Source organism: Zootoca vivipara, chromosome 5 (assembly GCF_965207765.1).
Source record: "Zootoca vivipara chromosome 5, rZooViv2.hap1.1, whole genome shotgun sequence".
Classification (NCBI taxonomy): domain Eukaryota; kingdom Metazoa; phylum Chordata; class Lepidosauria; order Squamata; family Lacertidae; genus Zootoca; species Zootoca vivipara.
The window spans coordinates 81,662,774-81,688,493 of NC_142588.1; the positions used below are offsets into that span (position 1 = coordinate 81,662,774).

The 25,720-nt window shown below is 39.9% G+C and overlaps 1 protein-coding gene across 12 annotated transcripts in view; it reads right to left on the bottom strand.

Annotated features, from left to right (window-relative positions):
* MECOM (MDS1 and EVI1 complex locus) overlaps positions 1-25,720 on the bottom strand; it is a 480,916-nt gene that overhangs the window by 231,436 nt on the left and 223,760 nt on the right. For all 12 annotated transcript variants that reach the window (XM_088669185.1, XM_088669184.1, XM_088669183.1 and 9 more), the window contains one exon: positions 24,444-24,781. In XM_088669185.1, coding sequence (XP_088525311.1) covers positions 24,444-24,781 — 338 coding nt within the window. Of the gene's footprint in view, positions 1-24,443; positions 24,782-25,720 lie in introns of those variants that run through there.

Consider the following 25,720-nt stretch of genomic DNA (forward strand, 5'->3'; position numbering starts at 1 on the left):
TTAATGAAAGTGTATACTAGGATAATGATCACCTAGCCATTCTCTATCTTTGAAAAGCAAAACTCTCTAAATAATAGTTATTTAAATACCTCCCACCAGGAAGTACAAGTTAATTTTATACTATCATGTGGATTAACAATTAGGAAGCATAGACAACAGAACCAACAAATCCTAATTCATTTTACGAATGGAGCAGCAAGCATACAAACATCACAATACACATGAAACTCCTTCCAAAATATATGAATTTATATTTAAACTGTGTTTCTTTTCCCCCATCATCATTGTATGCAAGAAAGTCAATCTGATAGACACAGAAAATGTGGTTTTTATTTTATTTTTCTAATTATGTGCCATCATTTGATCAATCAAACAGATACAACTAGCCCTTCCTTCAGTTGCTAGAGTGAACTGAGTTCCATTGAGTTTCACAAACTCTTCAGCACAGCAGGAGACTTTTAAAATACAAACCCTCTAAAATTTAGCAGCACCCCTGAGAGCCACAAATTGAGAGAGATTAATTCTGTGCCCCTGAACCCCTCATTACCAAGAGAGCTGAAGTAGGTCAAATGCAAGTTAATCTGTTAAATTCCACTTTTGTGCATGGATGTTAAAGCAGCTAGCGTGTTGGCAAATGTCTTTAGGCTAAACTGCAAAATTTAATAAATGCATTCCAGGTTAGTAGGGAATATAATTGCAGTTAACACACTTTAAAAGCAAGACAACCTCTTAACTAGCAACATTGTCCAGAAAAATATATGCATATTTGTATATTAAAACAAAAGTAATAGTGTTACAAATAGATCACACAACAGCCTAATCTCCACGAATAATGAAAACCTTATGTTTAGGAAGCTATTTGAAGGTTTGATTATGATGGTTTGATTATGATAATGACTTCTGGTTATGGGATGAACTTTTTGTAATGACAGAGGCAGCAAAATGTGAAATATTCTTCAGGAAGATGAAGCTGCTCCAACACTTTGATTCTAGCATAAACATCAGAGAGAAAGTGTGTGTGTGTGTGTGTGTGTGTGTGTGTGTGTGTGTGTGTGTGTGTGTTTAGGCATCACTACCAGTGTCCAAATTTATCCAAAGTTTCTGGAGAAGAAGTGTTAGAAAATGCTAAACTTTCACTAATTTTACCATTCGTCTAAATTTCAGTTGCAGATAAATTAAGTAGGGAGAAAGCCGAAAGATTTCTGTGGAGGTCAAAGTCAGGTGCTCAGTTGACCTGGTTTTAAAGCTTGACCTACATATTTGTTTCCAATATTTGTTTTGGTCATGTGGCTGTATATTTCCATTTTAGAACTGCAGTGGCCTATTTTAAAGATCACACACATTTAAATGCATTGTCATATGCACATCACATAATTAACAGGCTCAACATCAAAAAAACCAAGATCATGGCCACTGGTCCCATCACCTCCTGGCAAATAGAAGGGGAAGAAATGGAGGCAGTGAGAGATTTTACTTTCTTGGGCTCCTTGATCACTGCAGATGGTGACAGCAGTCACAAAATTAAAAGACGCCTGCTTCTTGGGAGAAAAGCAATGACAAACCTAGACACCATCTTAAAAAGCAGAGACATCACCTTGCCTACAAAGGTCCGTATAGTTAAAGCTATGGTTTTCCCAGTAGTGATGTATGGAAGTGAGAGCTGGACCATAAAGAAGGCTGATCGCCGAAGAATGGATGCTTTTGAATTATGGTGCTGGAGGAGACTCTTGAGAGTCCCATGGACTGCAAGAAGATCAAACCTATCCATTCTGAAGGAAATTAGCCCTGAGTGCTCACTGGAAGGGCAGATCGTGAAGCTGAGGCTCCAATACTTTGGCCACCTCATGAGAAGAGAAGAATCCTTGGAAAAGACCTTGATGTTGGGAAAGATGGAGGGCACTAGGAGAAGGGGACGACAGAGGATGAGATGGTTGGACAGTGTTCTCAAAGCTACGAACATGAGTTTGACCAAACTGCGGGAGGCAGTGCAAGACAGGAGTGCCTGGCGTGCTATGGTCCATAGGGTCACGAAGAGTCGGACACGACTAAACGACTAAACAACAACAACAAGATTTAGAATTTAAGCTACAGTTTTACAGCCCTAACATTCTCAGTGTGAAGACACATTATCCACTCACAGAGGGAACTCACTGGGCTCTCCCCCCCCATCCCGCCCAACTGGCATGTACACATGTACAAACAGGCACCACATTATTACAAACTGGGGAAACCCAGCTAGATGGGTGGGGTATAAATTATATTTATTATTATTATTATTATTATTATTATTATTATTATTATTATTATTATTATTATTACATGGACTGGAAGCCTGTGGTAGTCTCTATGCATATGCTAAGTCTCCTATGGGAGTCCCTCTGCACTTGGGCACTGCATCCACACGGAGTAAAACTCAGATCTTTAGGATTTACATGTAAACTCCTTATGGACATAAGTCTGTATTTTGTGCTAAGGAATCTGGTTTTTTTCTTATCCTCCAGTCAAACATTATCCAGTGCAACACTACTAAGGTTCTTCACTTCCTCCTCAGTAAAGCAGGGGGGAAATCCTGTTCCCAATGGAACAGGACCTAGCCTGGTATATCAGCAGAGCTATAAGAAATGCCACTCAGTTAAGTAACATGGAAGAATTTTTAGAGGTTATGGGCCATATACCTCCTTCTCAGACCCATGCATAACTTCCCTAGATGTCAACAAGAGTTGCACACATTGACTGAAGGCATTCTATTTCCTGTAGTGGCTTCCCTTAGTATTCCAATTCATCTGGGGGTGACATTTCTATGGATGGTAGTAATTTTCACAAAAAAAGAAAATATGACAAATGCTAAAAACTAGCAGAGAGCCACATAATTGTATGTCAAGGTGATTCCCTAGCATGAGTTTGCCTTTTCATATTTCTCACTTGCTCCTAATGCATCTTCAGCAGGCATACAGCCTGTCAGCCACTTTAGCTAATGATCTCCATTTTGTATGTCAACCTGAGTTCAGCTGCTGCTTTCTAGAGCTATAACATTATCACTCTTGTCCTGAAGAGGGAAAAATTCTTCCTGTAAAAATCATATTCAAACCACTTTAAAGAGGGAACGTTTCCATAGTTATTGCGCTGAAGAATGAAATTACAATGAATTAAGTTTGTAATCTTGTTCATTAAGGTTAGCAAACACACCACCGAAAGGCCTGCAAGAAGTTATGTCTTTCCTTAGATTACCCCTTCCATAAAGTATGTTGCAGTTTGCCCCTAAATTACACTGCTCAGTTTTTCTTTGATGATTGAAAATTTTATAATCCTGAACCACTGATTTTTTTTCATGGCTTACTATTTATTATGGTATATTGTACAATCACATAAATAGCCTAGGGGACAATGGTTTGCTATTTATTATACTGTACAACCACATAAACACCACAATGCACAATCCGGCTAAACACTTTGCAGTCCTATTGATTTCAATGTGGTTAGTCTCCCCATTGAAAACAGTGTGGAATAAAGGACTTAATTTGCACTGATTTGTACCCTTACTGGGTTTTTCCCATATTAAAATAATCCATTTTTTAAATTACTTCTTATTAAGCAACCAATTTACCAGAAACCTTTCCTGCATAAATCATCTAGGAAATGATTGAGAGTTTCATGAGGGCCCCAATGTGATGAGGTGCAGACCCTATTCATTTTTGACGGACTTGCTCAAGTGTTCCCTTATCAGGGCTTGCCCTACCATTAGGAAAAATAGGCAGAAAATACTGGGCAGAAAATACTTGGGCAGCAAATACTGAGGGGCTGCAAGTAAAGTTCCCAGGCTGTTCAGAAAGGAGAAGGGCGCTATCTTGTCCTTCGTCTCAGGCTACAAAGGGTCTTGGGTTGGCTCCACTCCCTGTGGTTTGTGCCCTAAGACCAAAACAAATGACATACATTTCTGAAAGCAAGCACAATTGCTCATCCAATGTTCTGCCGCCTCACCTGTGCCAACATCCTAGCTATGAGCATGACTACTACATTTCTAAAAGCATTTAGATCAACTTAATGTTTAACAGAGGCTTGTGCTTATTGTGGAGTTAATGCTATGATTGCTTGCTAACCACCTCTGTGAATCCTTTTATGTGTTTGGAACCAAAATATAATCATAGTTTTCTGAACCAATGTAACTTCATCTCTCCCCCCCCTGCTCCTCCCCCCACCATTAATGCACTCTTTTCTCCTACCCATCCTCCCTCAGCTTCTGAGATGCATTTGGTAACAATCAAGTTCTTATTTTAAGGAGTCTGAAGATAAGGTATCTGTGAGCTCCACACTTGGGGTAATTGATCACATTTGTTTCCTGTGTATAGGTTAGGCTCCTCTCTCTTGCACTCTCTACTTGGCATGTTTTTCATTACCCTCTGCCTTGTTAGCCTAGTAGAAATGGTCTACTGTAGTGAGTGAAAACAGGACGATACTATTACAAACCACATCTAATCATTGGTGGCAGCCTGTCTTTCTCTGGGAACTTTAGTACACTTAAATGCCTTTCTGTGGAGCCCTCCTATGGCTTGAGGCATGCAATTCTTCAGCTTCAAAAATACTCCATTCTGAATCTTGGACTGAATGCATATAGTTGTCCTGATTCCTCTGAATATCCTTGGTTGAACTGAACAAATTGAAGTTTTTTTCTCTAAATAACAATTTATCTGACATGTATAACTTATCTCCATTGGTCTTAACTTCTCCCATCTCTTAAGCATTCTGGAAACTTTACTTTGATATGAGTTTAGAACTGTGTCATTGCATACAGAAAACATATCACTATATATTGCATCAGTGTTAGCAGAACAGCAAATGCCCCCCCAGGTCTGTATTCACAATATTTAGCATAGATTATAGTCTCTCCTTCACTTGATAAGAATGTGCATATGTGAGTAAATCTAACCTTCTCCACTCTAACTGTGAACAATATGATTAAAGAATTAACCTGCACCAAATAATCTTAAATATGCATCCCTAAATCTGTCTCTGAAATCATGTGCATTCTAAACTTATTTGTTACATAGGAGAAACCAAACTTGAATTGTTTTTAGACACAACGTAACTTGTGATGTTGCTATGAATTACTGCCTATAACAACTTATTTACAATGATAACGGCAGTAATTCATAGCAGCATCACAAGTGGCACCAACTTATGGCAAACATTTTAAAAATAGTAGAGCCTTATATAGTTTCTTCATTGGTCAATCCAGGCAATATTCAACCTCTGAAAATGCCCTGTTTTTTATGGTATGAAAATAAAATGTTAATGTTAATGACATAAATTTCAACTACTGACATTATCAATTTCATAGATACTCCTAGTGAGATGTACATCCTTACTAATTCGATAATTGATTTTTCTGTCTTCCATATATTTCTCTAATATTTCTTAAAAGTTGATAATGTATTGATTATCACAACCTGAGACAATGTGTTCCAAAGTTCAATCGCATACACTGTCCCCTGTCACCCATGTTTTAGAATAGGCAAACACCATTGCCAGACCTTTTCATTTGGTGATCCAAACATGAGGTTTGAACTTTCACTCTATGTTATAGCTCTTTTTATGTTTATGCGCATTGTGTGTGCGTGTGCACGTGCATGCGCATATGTGCTTCACAATTCACTCTAAATGCTACACGGCTTAGAAAGGTATAAATAAATTACTAAGTGGCTACATTCTATTTGTCCTCTCCCCACCCCCATGCCCCTGCAATAGGCATTCAGCTTAGTCTATTTATAAGATTCTCTGGTGAAAATCTAGGAATGCATATTTCTGAGGGGGGAAGAGATGGATATCCCTCTGTGTGTTTCTATTGACACATGTAAATACTTATTCATTGATTTAGAATTAAAAGTATTCTATTTATTGTATATAATAAATTCATTATCATGGTGGCAGCTATACCAATCACTACAACTCCCATATTTGATCTTTTTTCCCCTTTTAGTTCCTTCTGTTTCCATCTTTAGAACTTAACACATTGGCAGCCCATCTTAGGTAAAAACTTCTGAAGGGTTTTACCTCTTCTCCGGGTCTAATAAGGTCAGTGACCTTTCAAGTTCCACTATTTCCTCTCCTATCATTAGCCTAAAATGTGCATCAACTATCTCTGATTTTTCTTCATCTCTTCTGAACCCCACCTCCTCCAACGGACTTTGGCTAATTAAGAAGTCAATTTCCTCTCCTCTGATGGGAGTTTTTGATAACAGAAAAATCCCACTCATGAGTAACGTAAAATTGCTAGATTTCCTGGTGAGTGTTTTGTCTCTGCTTCTGTCATTATTCATCACAGTGACAACTCTGTCTCTCACACACAAAGAACCAGACTAGATATTCCTCTGTTTAAAAGCCCACAAACCTAAGAGTTTGTCTTCATCTCTCCAATGAACACTTCATTTTGAGAAGGAAGCTGCTGACATTTAGCAGGGGTCCCGGACCATGGCAGAGAAACCTTTGCCAACCAGATGCCCTCCAGATGTTGTTTGACTACAATTACAACAAGCCCTGGCCAGTACAGTCTAAAAGTGGCTGTGCACAGTCTTGATGGCTGAGACCGATGGGAATTGTAGTGCAGCAATCTGGTACCATGCTGACAAAGGCTAAACAAGTCTGTAAATCAAGTTGAAAGGGAAAGTATAACCTATTTTTTCCACATGCTTCTCTAAGATAAGGCTCCTCTCATTTTATTTATTTAATTTCTATACCACCTTTCATCCAAGGGTCACTATAAATATAAAATATAAAATACAGTAAAAAATAAAAACAGTAACCCCTCTCCCTCCATTTAAAAGGTCATAGATTGTTTAGTTAGCCGAAGACCTGAGAGAAGAAGACTGTTTTTGCCTGGCACCTAAAGATATGTAACAAAGGCACAAGGCAAATCTTCACAAGTGGGGAGCCACAGCAGAAAAGGCCTGTCAAGGCAAACCTTCACAGGGACAGTATTTCACAAGTGGGGAGCCACAGCAGAAAAGGCCTGTCAAGGCAAACCTTCACAGGGACAGCATTTCACAAGTGGGGAGCCACAGCAGAAAAGGCCTGTTTTGGTGTTGCCACCCTCCAGACCTTTCAAGGAGGAGGCACAAGTCTTTTATAGGAAAGAATTCCTATCTTCCTCAGCTTCAGATATATCTTCCCCAAGCTCACTGCGATCCCAAGTCCTACTCTACTTTGGTTAACATATTTGAAGTGAGTGGCTCTCACATCATTCCTCCCCTAGTGCAAGCAGGAGCAACAAAGCACAATCCCTACATAGTGTTATGTCTGGAGCAAGGTTTCTTCTTAGCTTCCTGAGTGAAACAAACCATGATGCCGTGCACAGGTGTAATGTTAAGCCATGGATTTTGGTTTGTTATTTCTGCTCCCACTGGGTGAGGAGTAAAGCAAGAGCAATCTTCATGATCATAGCAAACTATTAACTATGACATAGATACCAAACACTGTAGATACCCTTCAGCTACAATTTCCATAATACCTCACCAGCATGGCCAATGGTTAGGGATGATGGGTGTTGTTGTCCATAACATCTGGAGGGTATCATTTTGGTGACCCTATAAATATATATATATGAACATGGCCAATATATGGCATCCATTGAGTTGAGTTGATCAGTGCTGAGTTTCAGATACAAATGTGATGTACTGAGCTAGGTAATGTGAGAGAAAAGCTGAGTACTGAGCATGCTCCTCTGCTCTCTGTACACGTTGAGCATGAAGGCAACAATGAGAGCAGTATTTATTCAGAATGGCTCAGTTTGTTGCACACAACTGCAAGAATAATTTTTGAATGTACGGGAATGCACCAAGTTTGACATGTGGTATTAACACATCTCAGCATGTGGCATCTATAGCAGAAAATGAACAAACATTAACTTAATCCTGCATCTTTCATGGCTGACAAGGTCATGAGAAAGGCTTCTGAATCAGTACACACATTTGAGGCCAAATCAACAGTTAGCACTGTAGTAATGATGCCTTTGCAAATGGTTTCTGTATCCCTACATTGCAAGCACACTGCAAGTACAGCACACTGCAAGTATATTTTCACATATTCATATTAAGTTTCCCATGAAAAATGTTTCCTGCATTTTGGATCCTTTGCCTTTTTGTTGTTGCTGCTGCTGCTGTTGTTTCATTCTAAAGAAGCCAAGCTCTTGCATCCAAAGACAGCATCAATTTTCCTGGCATCTAACCAAGCTGAATTAGCCTACACATCATGAGGTCATTGATTATAGAGCTCATGTAAGCATATAGAGCTCAAGCCGGTTGGGCGCCATGGCGCCGTGACACGGAGATCACTCCGGCGCCTCCGTCCTGGTGGGCGGGCGCAGCACGCAGCACGGCTTCGCCGCGCAGCGCCCTCCTGCCGGCCCCACGCCCTGGCACCCCGCGCCACCGAGACTACCCCTAGAGCCGGGCCTACATGTTAGTTTCAGTTCGGCCAGAATATAGTAAGTATCTGATCACATTTCCATTCTAGGCCCAGATTAGCAACAACAGTAATCAGCACTGCAGATTGCTTCTCACTGTAGTGCTTTTCAAAGTGCCTGCAATAGCTCCAGATCACAAACCTAAAACATTCCTTTGCTAGTTGCCAATTGCTCCTTATCAATTCTGACTATGAACCTTGTTGTCAAAGATGATCAGAACTTTACATTTTATAATTGTTAAAACATGTTTTAAGTGTCTTTGCCTCTGATTTAACACCCTTCTGCTCTTCTAGGAAAAGAAGGCCAAGTTAATGCTGCTGTAATACGCTGCATATAAACTTGCTTGTATTTGTACATGGCCCCCCTCCCCCTTTAGCTCAAGCTTGAGATTTCAGTTATTCTGCAAACAAGCCTCAGGAGACTTACAATTACGCTCCCCTGGAGTCTCACCCCTTATAGAGTCCACCTGTAGCCAGACCAAGATAGCATCCCAGTGCAATGAATTAGCACTCTAAGCTGATTAGAGCAGCTTGGCACAACTCTATTTTATTGACACAATGAAGAGAGGACAGAAAAGGGTCTGAAATGAGAAAATCATTTCCATGCTGACTGAATTAAAAGGACAAAAGATCTTCTTGCAGTTGCACCATTCAGTTTGTTGGGAGGGGGAAAAGGAAGCCACTTAATGGATCACAATAGATCTAAGCAGACAGATGAAATTCAAAACTTCAGCATGAGTGTGATTAACTGTTAAACTTATTTTAAATCATTTTGCTTATATGCATAATTTCAGTGATCATTTAGATCTATTGTTTGGGATGGGGGAATAAACAATAATGCAAGATTTTTGTCTGTTTAGAGTCTTGGATTTCATTTTTTTAATACACAGCACATTGTTTGGTAATAGGTTTGGCAGCAAAGCTAAATTGGACTTAAACAAATGCTTGTTATGTTTCTTGGTTCAGAGAAGTGAATTAATTCTGTTTAATATATGGGCAGTAATAATACAAGCTCATCTCACTCCCAAGAAGGCTTAAATTGATTCTAAATCATGAGCATTATTTGACATTATTTAACAGAAAATAAACTTACTGCAATTCAGTGTATCAGGAAAATGTATGAGTCTGCGTCATTACATTTAGCTATCTCATTAAATTTCAGTTTACGCTAACAATAATAGGAAAAGAAATACAAACTGCCAGGGGTTCTAGTGACTGATCTGTATAATTATTTTCAAAACAGGTTTGCAATTTGCTTCATGAGTTTCAACCCAGGAACTATTCATCTCGTTTCCCCCTCTTACATAGCCTTAAAAACTAAGCTATTAACTGCATTACAATTATCAGTATTGCCATAATTCTGTTTCCTAAATGTTTCAGAATCTGGAGCTGACATTGAAAGCTTTTACAGCTATCAAATTATCATAACCACAATCTATACTGGGGGGGGGTGCTATTTGCTTCCAATGTTTGGTGCCATTGTTTTAAAGGCAAAAAGGTCTAGTTTGCATGACATGCTAAGGAAAACTTTGACTCCCAAATCTTTAATAGTCTGTGAGTAACTGTCCTCTAATTACAGTTTTTAGTGTAATTACAGTTTTAACATTTACCATGAGTGGGCTGTTTGTTTGTTTGTTTGTTTGTTTCAATTCAGAGTGCATTTTTCTTTTTCTTTTCTTCTCATTAGATTTTCAAAGACTCTAATTGGGTTCTTCATACAACTAGGTCTTTTTTTACATGAAACGAATCAGTAACAGCTGCAGAGGACTGGTTAAAATGCTTAAAATTAACTTACTAACATATTAATGAATTTTAGTAGTCGTGGCAGCAGCAATGACAATACTGTATATTTGTATAGCACTTTAACCATAAACTAATACTGTTCTCGAAGCTACCAACATGAGTCTGACCAAACTGCGGGAGGCAGTGCAAGACAGGAGTGCCTGGCGTGCTCTGGTTCATGGGGTCACGAAGAGTCGGACACGACTAAACGACTAAACAAAAACAACAATACTGCTACAGAGAGTGAGAGAGGGGGAAAACAAGTCCCTGCCTACTACAAAAAGGGATATTATCTTTGTGCATTGCGTATAATTTATAAAATACTATGGGCAATTCAGGTTAAAAGGTGCTGGGAATAACTTGTTTATGCTTTGTTTTGATAGCTCCTATTCATATTACTGTAGGAAGTAAATTCTTATCTGCCCCAACGTCTCTTACAGTCAAGGGCACCCCTCATTTTAAGTGGCTGTTCCCTGATTCCTATAGAACATAATGGATAACCTTTATTTCAGACACAATGGATTCAACAGGTCCCTTGCTTGGAAATGTTGAACTAGTAACCTCAGTAAAGACTTCAGTTATGAAAAGGATGGCAGGCGCAGCATTTGGTTAACAGTCCTACTATGAATCCCTGAACTGGATTTTTATTTTAGGAATATTATTGATAGCCGCATAACCCTTCAGAGGAAGAAAAATGCAGGGTTAAGTGTTCGAGATCATACAATGGATGACAAAACAGAAATTACTCAAAAAGGGTGTTTCTCCCCCTTCCCCACTGCCCCCCTTCCAATGGACTGAGCTAAGCACTTTATATAAAAAGTGTGTATATAAAGCTTTGGGATATTTTAACAAACTCAACGTAGTGTAACTTTGCTGACAGCTTGTCACATTTCACTGACTGTTGGTCTGGGATCCTGTGATAACATCTGCATTCACTCAGGGTGAAAGCTTAGTATAAGACACATACACACACACAAAAAAGTAGGGCCCTGCCACATAATGTTCCATCATTCTGTCGGTTCTGACATGTCATCTGAATTTTTTGAATCACTAAACACTTTTGGGACTCTGGTCCTTATTATCTTCTCTTAGTTTCTATACGCATATGGCAATGCTGAAAAACTTGAAGTGGGAAAGCAAGGTACTAGTTGGCAGCTTTTTTGCTTGCTTTTTTGGTCTAATCCTCAGGCCTTCATTCATGCTCACTGTTAATCTCTTAAGACATTATAAAACTGTTAGACAAAGAAACGTGAATACCTCTGCTCTGCACAATAATGGGCAGAAACCAAGGAAAATCTGGATCATGCTAAGCTTTTCTTTTCACCACAGAAATGGTAAGTTAAACCTGTTGCATCAAATTAGTTATAATTCTCAACACTAAGACAAATATGGTTTTCTCCCCTACAACTTCTCTGTTTGCCACAAAAGAATAGGCAGAAGCAACATTTCAGGGGAAGAAATGCTGTTACGACACATCCCTGAAATGCAAAAAATACCCATCAGAATATAGATGAATTGTCTGACGACACAGCATAAGTATTATTGTCTTGCCACAAACCCTTTGAAACCTATGTAAAAAGTCTCATCTATGAAAAAAACCAGAAATTGTTCCTTGGATAGCAAAATAATGTTAAGTAGGTCTAGTTCAGGCCGTCAGGAAACTGGTGGTTCAGCTAGAAAGGTGCCTAAATTTGGGGACTTTCCCTGAGCAGCTGTGTTTCATATTTTCCCAGTTTGGTATGTCTGGAGTGATACCCATGAGAAAGCAGCAGTGCAAGCACCTGTGGCTTAGAGCTGGAAATAAAGGGAGGGAATGGATGCACAACATTTGGACCTAAAGATTTATAGGAAATGAAGACTCCCTCCCCCCCCCCCCAAATGGCACTGGAACCCAGTATTATGATTAAAAGCACAGAGCCTTGAAGCAGCAGGTAACAGAAGACAAAACAACACAGAATGCCCATGCACAACTCCCATTCATTTCACTGAGGAGTCCAATTGCATTGTTGCTTAAGTACCTACTGTAAATAAGATTTCAATCCATTCATACTGTTATTTCACTAGAGCTGCTGTTTTGGCAGTTGGGTAACCATCATTTTCTCATTTTAAGAGTTCATACTTTACTTCATTGAAATGGTCAATCCTATGCATGTTTATTCATCTTCAGCAGGCAACACAAGAAGCGGCCTTTTCTGTGGTGGCTTTCCACTTGTGGAATGCTCTCACCAGGGAGGCTCAACTAGTGCCCATAGCTGCCAAGCTTTCCCTTTTCTCGCGAGGAAGCCTATTCAGCATAAGGGAAAATCCCTTAAAAAAATGGATAACTTGGCAGCTATGCTAGTGCCTTTGTTACAATTCTTTAGGCACCAGGCGAAAACATTTCTCTTCTTCCAGGCCTTTGGCTAATTAAACAATCTATGGCCTTTTAAACTGTGGAAGGGGTATTGTTTCATTATGGTATGTATTTTTGTGTCCTTATATTGTTAACTGCCCTGTGATCTTTAGATGAAGAGTGGCATCAAAATAATAATAATAATAATAATAATAATAATAATAATAATAATAATAGAAATGACAATCTGTTGAGGGAAAATCAAACTGAGTAAATAAGTGTCACACTAGCATGCTAACCACTTCACTTCTGCTGCAGTTACCCACTTGAGTCTTCCAACCCAAACTGAGGCAAGGCAGGGAGATTATGGAAAAATCTCATTAGTTATTTGAGTAATAAAGTGGCTATCAGCATTGGGATAGCATTGACTTGCCCCTATAAAAGTGAAACATTTATAAAGCTTTCTCTCCATGAGAAAGAATGACACTTGAACCTAGCCAAACAATTAATGTATTCAATTTCAGGGCCAGGTTTCTGTATCATGCTTCATCCCAAAAGAGTCCAATAAAATATAAAAGCACAAAATACATTTCCTAACCAACTGGTTATAGATTAACTGGTAACCAACAACACATTCTGGACAATTAAAAGACATCAAAACCCTTTGCCGCTGTTAGGCATTAAAGCAAACAATCTAACCCCAGTCTATAAAAGCCTGGGTAAACAAAAGCATCTTCAAGTGACATATAAATATGTGAAACAAAGAGGACAAACATATCTCCAAGGGGAGAGCATTCCAGAGTCAGGGAAACTGTCATAGGCAAGGACCTGTTTGTGTGCCCCTGTATATCATGAATCCTTGGGTGGGATGGGGCTATGAGCAGAACACACACACACCAATTATCTTATGAACTGAGTTTGCTGGTGTTGGAAAAGGCACTCCTGTAGATATTTGGTTCCTAAATGGTTTTAGGGTTTTCCAGACCATGCAGCACCTTGATTTGGGCCCAATGATATACATTCACCTGTGCACTGCTTTTAGTATCAGTGTTACATGCTCGAGTCTGGGTGCCCCTGTAAATAACCAGGCAGCTGCATTCTGTGTTAGCTGCAACTTCCAGGCAGCCTTAAGGCAACCTCACAAAAGAGTACATTTCAATAATCCAAACTTGAGATCACCAGATCATAGATTGTGGGTGCCAGCCTATCCTGACCCAGAAATGGGCACAACTACTGTACTAGCCAGAGGTGGAGACAGGCACTCCTTCCTACCAAGGTAACCTATACCTAATCAGTTCAAGGTGTATCCTTGAAACTACATACCTGCTCCTTCAAGGTGTGTGCTACCCTATACAGAATAGGCCATCTCCCCAATTCCCTAAAAGAAAAACTGCCTATCCACAATACCTCTGCCTTACCAGAATTAAGTAAGAGTTTACTGGCTCTCATTCAACCCAACACTGCCTACAGGTATCCATCCAGCAGCGTCTTCTGATTCAGACTGAATGGTGAGACAGAACTTTGCCCTTAGCACCACAAAATCTGTGAGAGCAGAAAAGACAATGAGATTTTGGAAATGGAGATGATGAGAAAGGTGATGGTTAAAATGCCAATAATTAGTTGTGCAAAAGAGAGAAGGAACAAGTTTCCTGAGTTTCCCACTAGGAGTTTCTTGAAAGCCAACTGTGACAGCTTTAAAGGGACTTAGGACCAATTCATGGAGAACATCAGTGATGACTAGCTATATACTACTACCTCCAGTGTGTCAGAGGCAGTATTCTTATGAATAACAGCTGCTAGGGAACACAAGTAAGGCACGTGCTTTTGCACCTATGTAATGTTTACAGGTTTTCGACAGGCTGCTGTGGGAACAGTATGCTAAACTAGATGGGCTCTTCTTATGTCAGTGCTAAGCACAAGTTTCTGGATGGAAATGACAGTTTAGCTTTCTACATTTGCAGACTGTGCTTTACCAATAATATCCTGATTTAAAACTAGATAATTTTTAGTAACAATCTGGGTTTCATGGAACCCCCCAAAGATGGTTCCAAAAGTAGAGAAATTCCCAAAGGAGAACTCAAAGCTTGTGTCCCTTTAAGGTTCCCAACTAATCTACAGTAAATAAAATGGCAAACAACAAAAGAAGACAGGAAAGGGGGATAGAAGAGGCAAGTAAAGCAGCTAGATGTTGAAGCAGCTCATCTAATGAGAGGTCACGTGGGGCTTGAACTTCTGGGAAGCCTTGGCTGACTGAACCAGCTTTGAACAGCCAAATAAGACTAAAAAACATTTAATACTGTCACCTAAACTACAGACTACCTGAAACAAAAGGAATAGCCAGGGTCAGACAGATGCTGACGAAGGGAGTAAATAGTCAGACCATAGTGATATGCTAAATAACTGGATGTATGACAATACAAGTTTTCCTCCAGTGGGCAATGAGGACAATGTTAGGAAGCAAAACAGCAGGCAGCTGATAAGAGTTTCAAATGATAAAGAGGTGGAGGATCCTATCCTTAAATGGATGGAAACAACTGTTAATTAGGTTATCAGTGGATGCAGCGTTGATTGGGAAATTTACTTTGGTCTCTCCAAGGCCAAACTGAATGGCCAAACAGAAGTGCATCCTATTAATGAGGATAGCTGCTTCCTCTATGTACTTGTCAAAGCTTTGTGTTTTGCACCCACCTGTAGAGCGATGCTAAAGAAGCATGCTTCATGGCTTTGCTTCAGTTGCCAACACAGGGCACACAACTAAGCTTCTTTACATTCTCCTGTAAAATCCAACATAAAGGACCCTCAATCTAAAAGTGAAACCCTGTCCTGGGATCCTTAGGACTTCCCTAGATTGCAGTTCTTTTACTCTGTCCCATGGTGCTCTCTCTTCATCTACAGAAGTAAAGGGATCTCATGGATTGCTACGGAAGGAGGATGAAGTCCAGAATCTGTGACATTATTCAGCAGGGGAAGCCCAATACATTTTGGCACCTGAGGCAAAACATCCCACCACCTCCCCCATTAAGCAGAGGAGGCATTGGGGCTAGGCAAGAGTGAAAAGATGAATATCTATAGTGATACTGCAACCATAGGTTTGATAAAGGCAGGAGCTCATCATCAGGCGAATGTGACAGGAAAGGAGATCAAGATAAGAAGGGAGACTTGCTGGGTACCACAACAGGGAGTCTGGTATAGCTGTGTGAATAGGTTGGAGGTCCTGCTAGGCAAGCCCTAGATATAGGGTGGATGGTAAACTAGGGGGTTCCAAGACCTCCAAGTTGTGATACAAAAGGAGGAGGGGGTAAGGAGAGGAATAGCATTTTGCCAAAATACCAATATGAAAGCCAATCTATGACTGGCACAATAATGACCAGTGCCACTGTTGGTTAGTTTCACTGTGTAGCTGAATAAGGCAGCTCCCCTCTTGCTTCTCTTTAAGAATGTCACACTCTCCCAGTGCGTACTTGCGCTCTGTCTCTTCACTGCTTGTTGAGCCATCAAAACACACCTTTGTTTCATTTTGCATGCAGTTTTCACCTCTGACCCAAGAAACTAGTTGTAGGCTTCCTGAACTTTATTGCCTGTTAATAGACTGCTGGCTCTCTTTTCAGCAGTTACAGAAATGCTAAGAAAAGACATTTAATTAAAGGCTCACAAAGCCCAAGTCTGAAAAGCAAAGTCAGTATCCTGCTTTATTTTATTTTTTTAAAGAATAATATGTTTGAGGTGCTTTTGATATTCTTTACAAGTTTGTGCCACCCTTTCAACAAATAAGAAAGACATCACTGATTTAATTATCTTCCTATGGAACAATGGTATAACAAGCTGAATAGTGCTAAATGATTGATCTAGGTCATTCATCTTCTCCTTCCATCTATCTACACATTTTGTTTCTTTCCAGGCGTCAGGCTGATGTCCGTGTCACAGAGCAGTCCAGGGCTTTCATCAAACACACCCAGATGATCTTTCCTGCCTACTATTTCATGACACATGGTTATAATTTTGCCCATATTTCTTTGTCATTGCGTGCTATTAGCTACATCTGTTCGGGTTCCCCTCCCTCCTGCTTGATACTGCTAGAGAATAGCAGCTCTTTATCAAAAAGTAACCTGTTAATGAAAAGAGGTTTTTTTTTGTTCTTATTCTTAGTGTTTTGATGAGTGAACAAATATCTGTCTCAGTTAGGAAAGGACATTCTTATGGAGTACAGATATTATTTTACATTAAATGTCATTATTAAAGATGACTTAGCATCCTGTTTTATGCAACTTACCCAAAGAAAAGTCAGCTAATGTATTAAACTTAATTTAATAAAGGACGATATAATATTTGAACACCTTGCTTTTCCCCCTCTTTTGACAAGAGTAATAAACTCTGCTTAGCACAGACATGCACCGAATATCCCAAGTCAACTACGTTGCTTAAGGAAACATGCCCAAACAATCAGCTTTTGACAGCTGCATCTCCTGTTATTTACAGTGGCCATCACAGTAATAACTCACCATTTCTATATTAATAAGGCAGTGAAATTTATTATGATGGTATTGAAAAGTTATTAAGTACTGCATCCCAAGTGACAAAGTGCCACAGCACTGTCACCATCCAAAAGCAGTTGCCCATCCATCACCAAGCTTTCCAGATGGTCCTGCATCTTTATCGCTCCCAGGTTGGTGACATCACCTGTTCACCCCCTCGAAATTGATGATGAAAGCAAACAGATCTATCTTACTTACATTTACCAAATCAATTTAATTTTACAGGCTGTGGCTTAGTGACATATTGACTGTTTTCCTTAATGGCATCTACTATACTTAACGTAAGGAACTCATCTTTGAATCCCAGCTTGCATAATGTGTCATTTCATAATAAAAAATTTTTTATCAACATTTATTTAATGGGAAGAATTATGAGTGTGTGTCAATTTTTTTTAAAAAAAGTTTCTATGATTATTTTGTCTTTTTCTTCATTTTTAAGTTTTGTATCCGTATAGTTAAAGCTATGGTTTTTCCAGTAGTGATGCATGAAAGTGAGAGCTGGACCATAAAGAAGCCTGATAGCCGAAGAATTGATGCTTTTGAATTATGGTGCTGGAGGAGACTCTTGAGAGTCCCATGGACTGCAAGGAGATCAAACCTATCCATTCTGAAGGAAATCAGCCCTGAGTGCTCACTGGAAGGACAGACCGTGAAGCTGAGGCTCCAATACTTTGGCCACCTCATGAGAAGAGAAGACTCCCTGGAAAAGACCCTGATGTTGGGAAAGATGGAGTGCACAAGGAGAAGGGGGCGACAGAGGATGAGATGGTTGGACAGTGTTCTCGAAGCTACCAACATGAGTCTGACCAAACTGCGGGAGGCAATGGAAGACAGGAGTGCCTAGCGTGCTCTGGTCCATGGGGTCACGAAGAGTCAGACACAACTAAACGACTAAACAACAACATCTTCCTAAGGAGCTGAACAGTATATCTTTCTTTAAAGGTCATATCAGGAGCAGTCAGTCAATCTTCTTATTTAGTATTAGAATATTATTTTCTTTCAGGACCAAACTATGCGTTACTTTAAACATGGGCATTTAAAAGTCTGCTTTAAAAAAACTACACTTTTTAAAAGAAAATGCAGCCTCCAAAACAGCAAAAGGGGTTTAACTTTCCCTTTGCTTGTTTTTCCCTGCTGAATATTATCTCATTTCCCTGCCCACCCCCACCCACTGCTATTTTGCCCTGAAATTCTACCTTTGGGGGCAAAATGTTTCAGGGGAGAATCTTGGCAGGAAACTGTTACAGAGATAAAGGGTTAAAGGGTGAAATCACCCTCCTGCTGTTGTCAAGACTGAAGTCTCATTCAGCTACTTTTGGTACCGAGGGAGGGAGGGAGGGAGGGAGGGAGGGAGGGAGGGAGGAAGGAAGGAAGGAAGGAAGGAAGGAAGGAAGGAAGGAAGGAAGGAAGGAAGGAAGGAAGGAAGGAAGGAAGGGCCAGTTGTAAGCATGCTTGATAAAGTATGCCTTCCATGTAATGTGTAGTTTGCCCCTTGCTAAGGTTCACAATATTTCCTATAAGGTAGAGGTAAAAGGTAAAGGACCCCTGGATGGTTATGTTCAGTCAAAGATGACTATGTGGTAAAAGGTAAAGGACCCCTGGATGGTTATGTTCAGTCAAAGATGACTATGTGGTGCAGTGCTCATCTCGCTTCAGGCCAAGGGAGCTGGCATTTGTCCACAGACAGCTTTCCGGGTCATGTGGCCAGCAAGACTAAACAGCTACTGGCGCACGGAGGACCGTGACAAGTGCCAGAACGCACGGAAACACCATTTACCTTCCCGCCATGGTGGTACCTATTTATCTACTTGCACTGGTATGCTTTCAAACTGCTAGGTTGGCAGGAGCTGGGGGGAAACAACAGGAGCTCTCCTCACCGCACAGATTCAAACTGCCAACCTTCTGATCAGCAAACCCAAGAGGCTCAGCGGTTTAGACCACAGCACCACCCATTTCCCCGTATTCCTGTTCAGCAAAAAAATCCCAATGGACCCAATGGTTAACATGCATATAACTTTGCTTCAAAATTAGTTAGGCATTCATTCCAAGATTTGGCCAAAGTCTGATCCCTATAAAATGTTTTTACAGTTATGTCTTAAATGCTACACTGAACAGTGCTTGCCATTCAGATTTACAGTTGTTTACTTTGGAAAGAAAGAAGCAGTTTTTAGAGTGGCTACTCCCCATGTCAATATGGGAAGTAGCTATGACATTGGCATGCCCCACTTGATTTCCGGAATACAGACATGACGGAAGCAGCACTGGATGGACCCATGGACCCATCACATCTCAAGACAGCCTTCTCCCATAGAAGTTAAGCAGCACATTAAGATCTTCCTTATATATCCTACTCTGTATGAAGGATGATGGGTTGCTATAAAAAGTAGGACCTTCTCAGCAGTGATGCTAAACACTGAGGAACTCTCTCCCTAGGTATATGCACTTCCCTTCCTCCCTGCTGACTTTTAGGAAGCAGATTTTAGAATTGTATGATGGCTCTCATATGGACCTGCATTTATGCCTTTGCACTCAGTCCTGCTTGCAGGCTTTGCACAGGCATTTGTGTGGCTACTGTGAGAACAAAATGCTGAACTAGATGGGCCATTAGCTTGATCCATCAGGCTCATCTTAAGTTCTTACTTCATTTCAGGCATTCACATAAAAATATGAATGACTTCCAGATTTTTACAACTTTCATTGACCTTGGTGGTAGACATATTGTCTGAAATGCTTGCATCAAATATTTATTTTCATGTGTTCCAAAGCATACCTGAAATATTTGGATGTTGATATTTCATTCACATTGGTCCCAACCCTATGGTTTGTGTATGAGGAGCGGGTTCTTGGTGTGATCCACAAGGCAGAGGGCCTTCAAGACTAAAAGGACTGGGATCATTTCCCCATTAAGGAAAGCCACTGAGAATTTCTCGTCACCTACGGTATATGCAGGCAGAATGTGTCAAACCTCACCCCCCAAGCAAACATCATTGTGTGCCTTCTCATTGAACTATGCAGCATCCAGGGAGTTTTCTGCTGCCATTTTGGAAAACATATAAAATCATATTGTTACCACAGTAGACTGCACAGATGTAAAAGCCTGAGCATTGCTTGTATTTTGGTAAACTGAATTTGAATTTCATTTATGTCTTTGGTTAAATGATGTTATCTAGCCCCAGCCCTTGGGGCAGCAGGTTGCAGCATTACTTTTAGTTTGTTTCAATTAATTAATAAAACATGCAAATAATCATGTCCCAAGTGTTCACACTTGTAATAAAAATGTGAGGCGTTTTCTGTTTTATATTTTGGATCTGATGCCTTCTGTTTCCACTTTCCTAATATCCAGCTCAAGCATTAATATACAATGAATCCGAAAACCACTAGGGATAAACTATGTCTCCATGAACATGATGATTAAATCTTTCAAACCACAGAACAGGAGGAACCAAAATGTTCAACAAGCTGCAGTAGAGAAGAGAGGGAATGAATGCATCTGCACACACATGCAAATTATCCAAGTCCTAGGGAAAGATTTGAAGTTTCCTTTCATAGCATTTTCCAAGTAGTTATTCCTCACATCTTTCCCAAGGAACAAAGTATGGTGAAATCACAACTTTTATGTTTTGTGCTTTTTTAATGTAGGTTGTTTTTTAAATTGCTGACAGCTGTTTAAAATCTGTTTTCTTTGTTGATTAAGAAGCAGGCCGTACTCTATTTTGCAGTGAGCTACAAATACTTGGCCTCAACACATGATTGGCCTGCTGGCAAATACTAAAACTGCAGTGACAAACTGCAAAAAAGCTTGACCTTTGCCCTTGCCCAGTGACCTCTTGTTCGATTTGTACTTTAGCCAAGCAATACCTGATTAGACAATGCTCAGCTTTGGACCCACAAACTGAGATCAAATTCAAATTTATAGCTTTTCATTTAAGCTGCTCTACAGCACTCCAATTATGACCCAAGCAGAACTATGTCACAACATTTTTTTTGTCCCACAACACATTGAATATGTGAAGTATTTGAACAAACACAATTGACATGATATTGCAGACTTCATATGGGCACAATGTTTGTATGGGTATTGCAGCGTTCTATGATGTTAGGAGGACACTAGGTTGTAGTAAATATTTCTACACATTCGATCACAATTTCTAATTATAGTTTTCAATCCTTCCATCTGACCTATTAGGAGAGAGTCATTTAAACAAAAAAGAAAGAAAAATAGGCCAGTTTTGAACAGCAACTACTTCAAGTTATAAATACTCCAAGCTAGATACTTGTTATTAACTATCAGCAAAATAAGGCCCATATTTACAAATATTTTTCATGTATTTTATTAAAAGTTTGCTTTTAAAAGTATGACTGTATTTTGTGTGTTGGGAGGTGCTATATTTTAATACTGGGTGCTTAGTTGAAATCTGTAGATATAAAATATTGAATACACCCAAAACATAAATTGTTAGGGCATGATTCAAGTTAATAATTGCATCAGCACAATGAGTCCCACTAGCGCATCAGGGCTTCTTCCATCTCCTCCCCCTGCATACCCCACCTGCATACCCATCCCCAGTTCAGTGTATGAGGGGAGGGGACACTGTTCTGTCTGACAAGCATACATTTTTGTACTGATGGAAAAACTGTAATAATACAATAGTGGATTCCTTTGTTTGTAGAGATAACAATGCAAACTATGATTTCCTTCCACCTTTAGAAACAAGATGGAGGGTATGGCTATATTCATTATGTGCTCTTAAAGAGGCTATATAAATGGGTCTTACAATATTTTTGTTAAGATCGCATCAGAGTACTCAGTTTCAACATGCCATTTTATTTGCACAGATAGACACATTCTGTCTCATCTACCATTGTACTATACTTTGATTCCAGGAAATCAACAAGATTATATGAAAAGCCCCCATGAACTATGAGGTGATATATTTGAGAAGGTATGACCATACTGCCACATAATAAGCAGCATCAAAGCATAAAGTGATGAAGAGCCACCTTGTGGCTTTTCTGCATATACAAGAGAGGTGAGAAAAGAGTAAAACTAGATTTATTTTTAATATGACATATTTTTTAAAAAAGACATGGGAGCCAGAGAAGTTGAACAATGCCTGGGCATTCCCACTGGATGAATATAATGCTTGCATGCTTTGCAGCCACAGACAGGAATGAAGCTCTGTGTGGGGAAAGACCCACACAGGACTCAAGACTGGATAAAAGACAGGCCGCAACTTTATTGGCTTCAGGTTCGCAGTAGCAAGGCATGGCAGGCAGGCAGGCAGGCAGGCAGGCAGGCAGGCATGGCTCATGTTTCTGACAATTCACATGCTATTTGAGTGAGTGAGTGGGTCAGTTCACCTGCTGGGGAAATGTAGGAAAGCAGAAGGCAACTGCTGTGACAATTTGAACCAGTCCCGTGAGTGCCACCCAAACATCCTGGGATGCAGAAACCTTCAGGTAAACTGATCCATGCCTTTACTGAGGTAGTAGGGAGCCCACACTCCTGTCCTCTTAACTAAGGATCCTGCCTGATATGCCAGCATCTGGTGCAGAATGCAGCAAAATGAAATAAATCTGCAGCATGAACCAGACAGAATAAGTAAATGGTGGGTTGCTGTGAGGAAGTCAAAAGTCCCAGGAACAGAAAAGCCAGACTACATTGGTCCTGTCCATGGAAGACCTGCCTTATACATGCATGGACAAGTGAGGATAATAGATTCAGGTAGGTAGCTGTGTTGGTCTGACGCGGTCAAAATAAATTAAAAAATTGTCCAGTAGCACCTTAGAGACCAACTAAGTTTGCTCTGGGTATAAGCTTTCGTGTTTCTGGATATAAGCTTTCGTATCTGAAGAAGTGTGCATGCACACAAAAGCTTATACCCAGAGCAAACTTAGTTGGTCTCTAAGGTGCTACTGAACAATTTTTTAATTTTATTTATTCATTTCGAGTGAGGATAATGTCTTCTTCTCACTTGGTCAGGCTGAAAGATACTCCTCTTGCAAGCCATATTGAGTGACTTGCCAAGCTACGGCAAGGTAAAGCTGCCTGGTCAGCTGGTCACTCAGTATACCATGCTCCTTCCACACCCACAGCTGACTAAGTGAAGCAGCTGACTAAGGCAGCTGATCTTGGTGGGAATGACAAAGGCAGAAAATTGTTGCTTATTGCTTTATTTTTTCCTGTGATTGAGCTTGTGAGATTTTCTGTCTCGGGTTAAGTGTTAAACTTAACCAGGCAGCGTTTGAGTACTGTGCAGCTTAAATTCGTAGAGGGTGCAATTTGCTGCTCTGCCTCAGGCAGCTAAATATCTTTGACTGGACTTGCCCCTGTAACAATGGGAACTCTCAATTACAGGTGGTAAAATTTGAATGTGGGAATCTAAAGGACTTTTCTATCTCAATATCCTCTAGGTGGCAAATATTTCTCTGATTCAGAGGGGGGGGGGAGAATCATAGCTGTCAAGTTTTCCCTTTTCTCGCGAGGAAGCCTATTCAGCATAAGGGAATTTCCCTTTAAAAAAGGGAGAACTTGACAGCTTTGGGGAGAATAAATGGCCTGATGCTGTCAGGCAAGGAAGAGAGCAGGCCTGACTCACTGTTGTCTAAGGCCAGACATAATGTGTTGGTAAATGAGCCTGGTCCACAAGGAATGGAGGTAATAGGGCAAGGTGGTCATGTTATATGAGAAGCTATGAGAATTAGAAGAAAACAAAGGGCATTCTGTTAGGTCTTGACAAGCCACAGGACTCAGAAAGAAGGATAAGGAAGCATTACCGCAACCTAAATTTCTAGGATGACATGTTCATGTACTATTTTAATGGATGGCCTGTGATATCACAACATATACTATAAACAGCACTGCAAACATCATAGTTCTACGAGATTGTTCTCAGGGTACAAAAAGCAAAATCTGAATTCTGGTAATTTTCAAAAAAATGACACCATTTTAATGGAAGGATATGTTTTCATATTATGTGGCATATTCAAACCATCAGCAAAAGCCAACAAAGAAAAAAAATCCACAAACCATCAAAGCAAGTTCAGATAATGATTGCCTTTACCTACTCCTCACCATTCACCTTAATGAAGGCATTTGAAATCGCAAAGCCGGGGTGGACTGATGTAGGAGGAAATGTGAGCAATCCACAGAGTCTCATCTCTACCTAAATGTGTTCTGTTCTATAACAACCCAGAATTATAAGACCCAATATTATCAGTCCTTAGATACACCAAAAATGTTATTTCAAAAATATCTGCACTTATCCATTAGGAATCCTGCCTTTATTAAAAGCAAACAGATTATCACTGAATATAACACAATAACATATACATTTTCCTACCTCCCATCCATTGCCAGGATCTTTCAGACTTGGGCGATGTTCTCCTACATATGGTCCAAATCTTTCATCTACTTCAATCTTCCTTTTGGCCCATATCCCTAATCCGGCTCCAGGAATATTTGATTCTCGAAGCTCAAACTCTGATGGAATTGGTATGTCATCAGGAATGTATATTGGAGCTTTGTAAGGAGATCCCTCCTTTGGTGTGAAGGCTTCACTTGATGTTGCTGGAGATGATTGTTCATGAATACTGAGTGACAAAGTGCTTGGTTCTCCATCATTTTCAGAAGTTTCTTCCAAAGGAATCTCAGGGAAGCTTTCATATACACACTCGTTATCTGAAAAGGATTCCAAACATGAAGGGCAAGATGAGTGGATGTGCTTAAGAGCCTATTTAAAATCAATCAAAGAAGTGGGCAGGCAGACCTTTCTTATTCCATAGTTTAGGCACCACAACTGAAAAGGCCCTTTTCATACTTTGGTTGGCAAAGGGACAAGGAGGATTTCAGAAACAGAGCACATGTGTCTAGCAGGGTCATATGGGTGGAGAGAATTCCAAAAACACCATAGTCTTTGGCCTTTGAGGGTCAAAGCCAGCAACTGGAATTGAGCCTTTGAACCAAACCGGAAGCCAATCTGCCAAAAGCAGATACAAATATGATCTGGCTACAGTATTCTCAACCAACTGTAATTTCTAGATTGGGCTGCCCCTCATGACAATGTAGCAGGAATAATAATAATAATAATAATAATAATAATAATAATAATAATAATTTATTATTTATACCCCGCCCATCTGGCTGAGTCTCCCCAGCCACTCTGGGCAGCTCCCAATCGAATATTAAAACAATAATGCATTAAATATTAAAAGCTTCCCTAAACAGGGCTGCCTTCAGATGTCTTTTAAAATTAAGATAGCTGTTTATTTCCTTGACATCTGATGGATTTACAGTATCCAACCTAGAAATGAACTAAGGCATGAATTACAAGTGCTTGATATGATTTCTCTAGAAAAGAGCATATATAGCAAACCACATAAGGGTACTCCAGCCCTGTTAGGAATTTCAAAAGGAAATATAGAAAGTGACCATTAGCAGCACCTAAAACTAATTTCAGATAATTTAATAGCAGAAAATAGCTATGAAACTTATTAGAAATAATTTAATATAAACTATTTGTGTTAGGATTGAACTACATGTTTATGCTGGTAGCATGAAAGCTATCTTTGTGTGATGGCTTCCCCATGTGACAACAGTCATAGCATATAGTATGGCTTG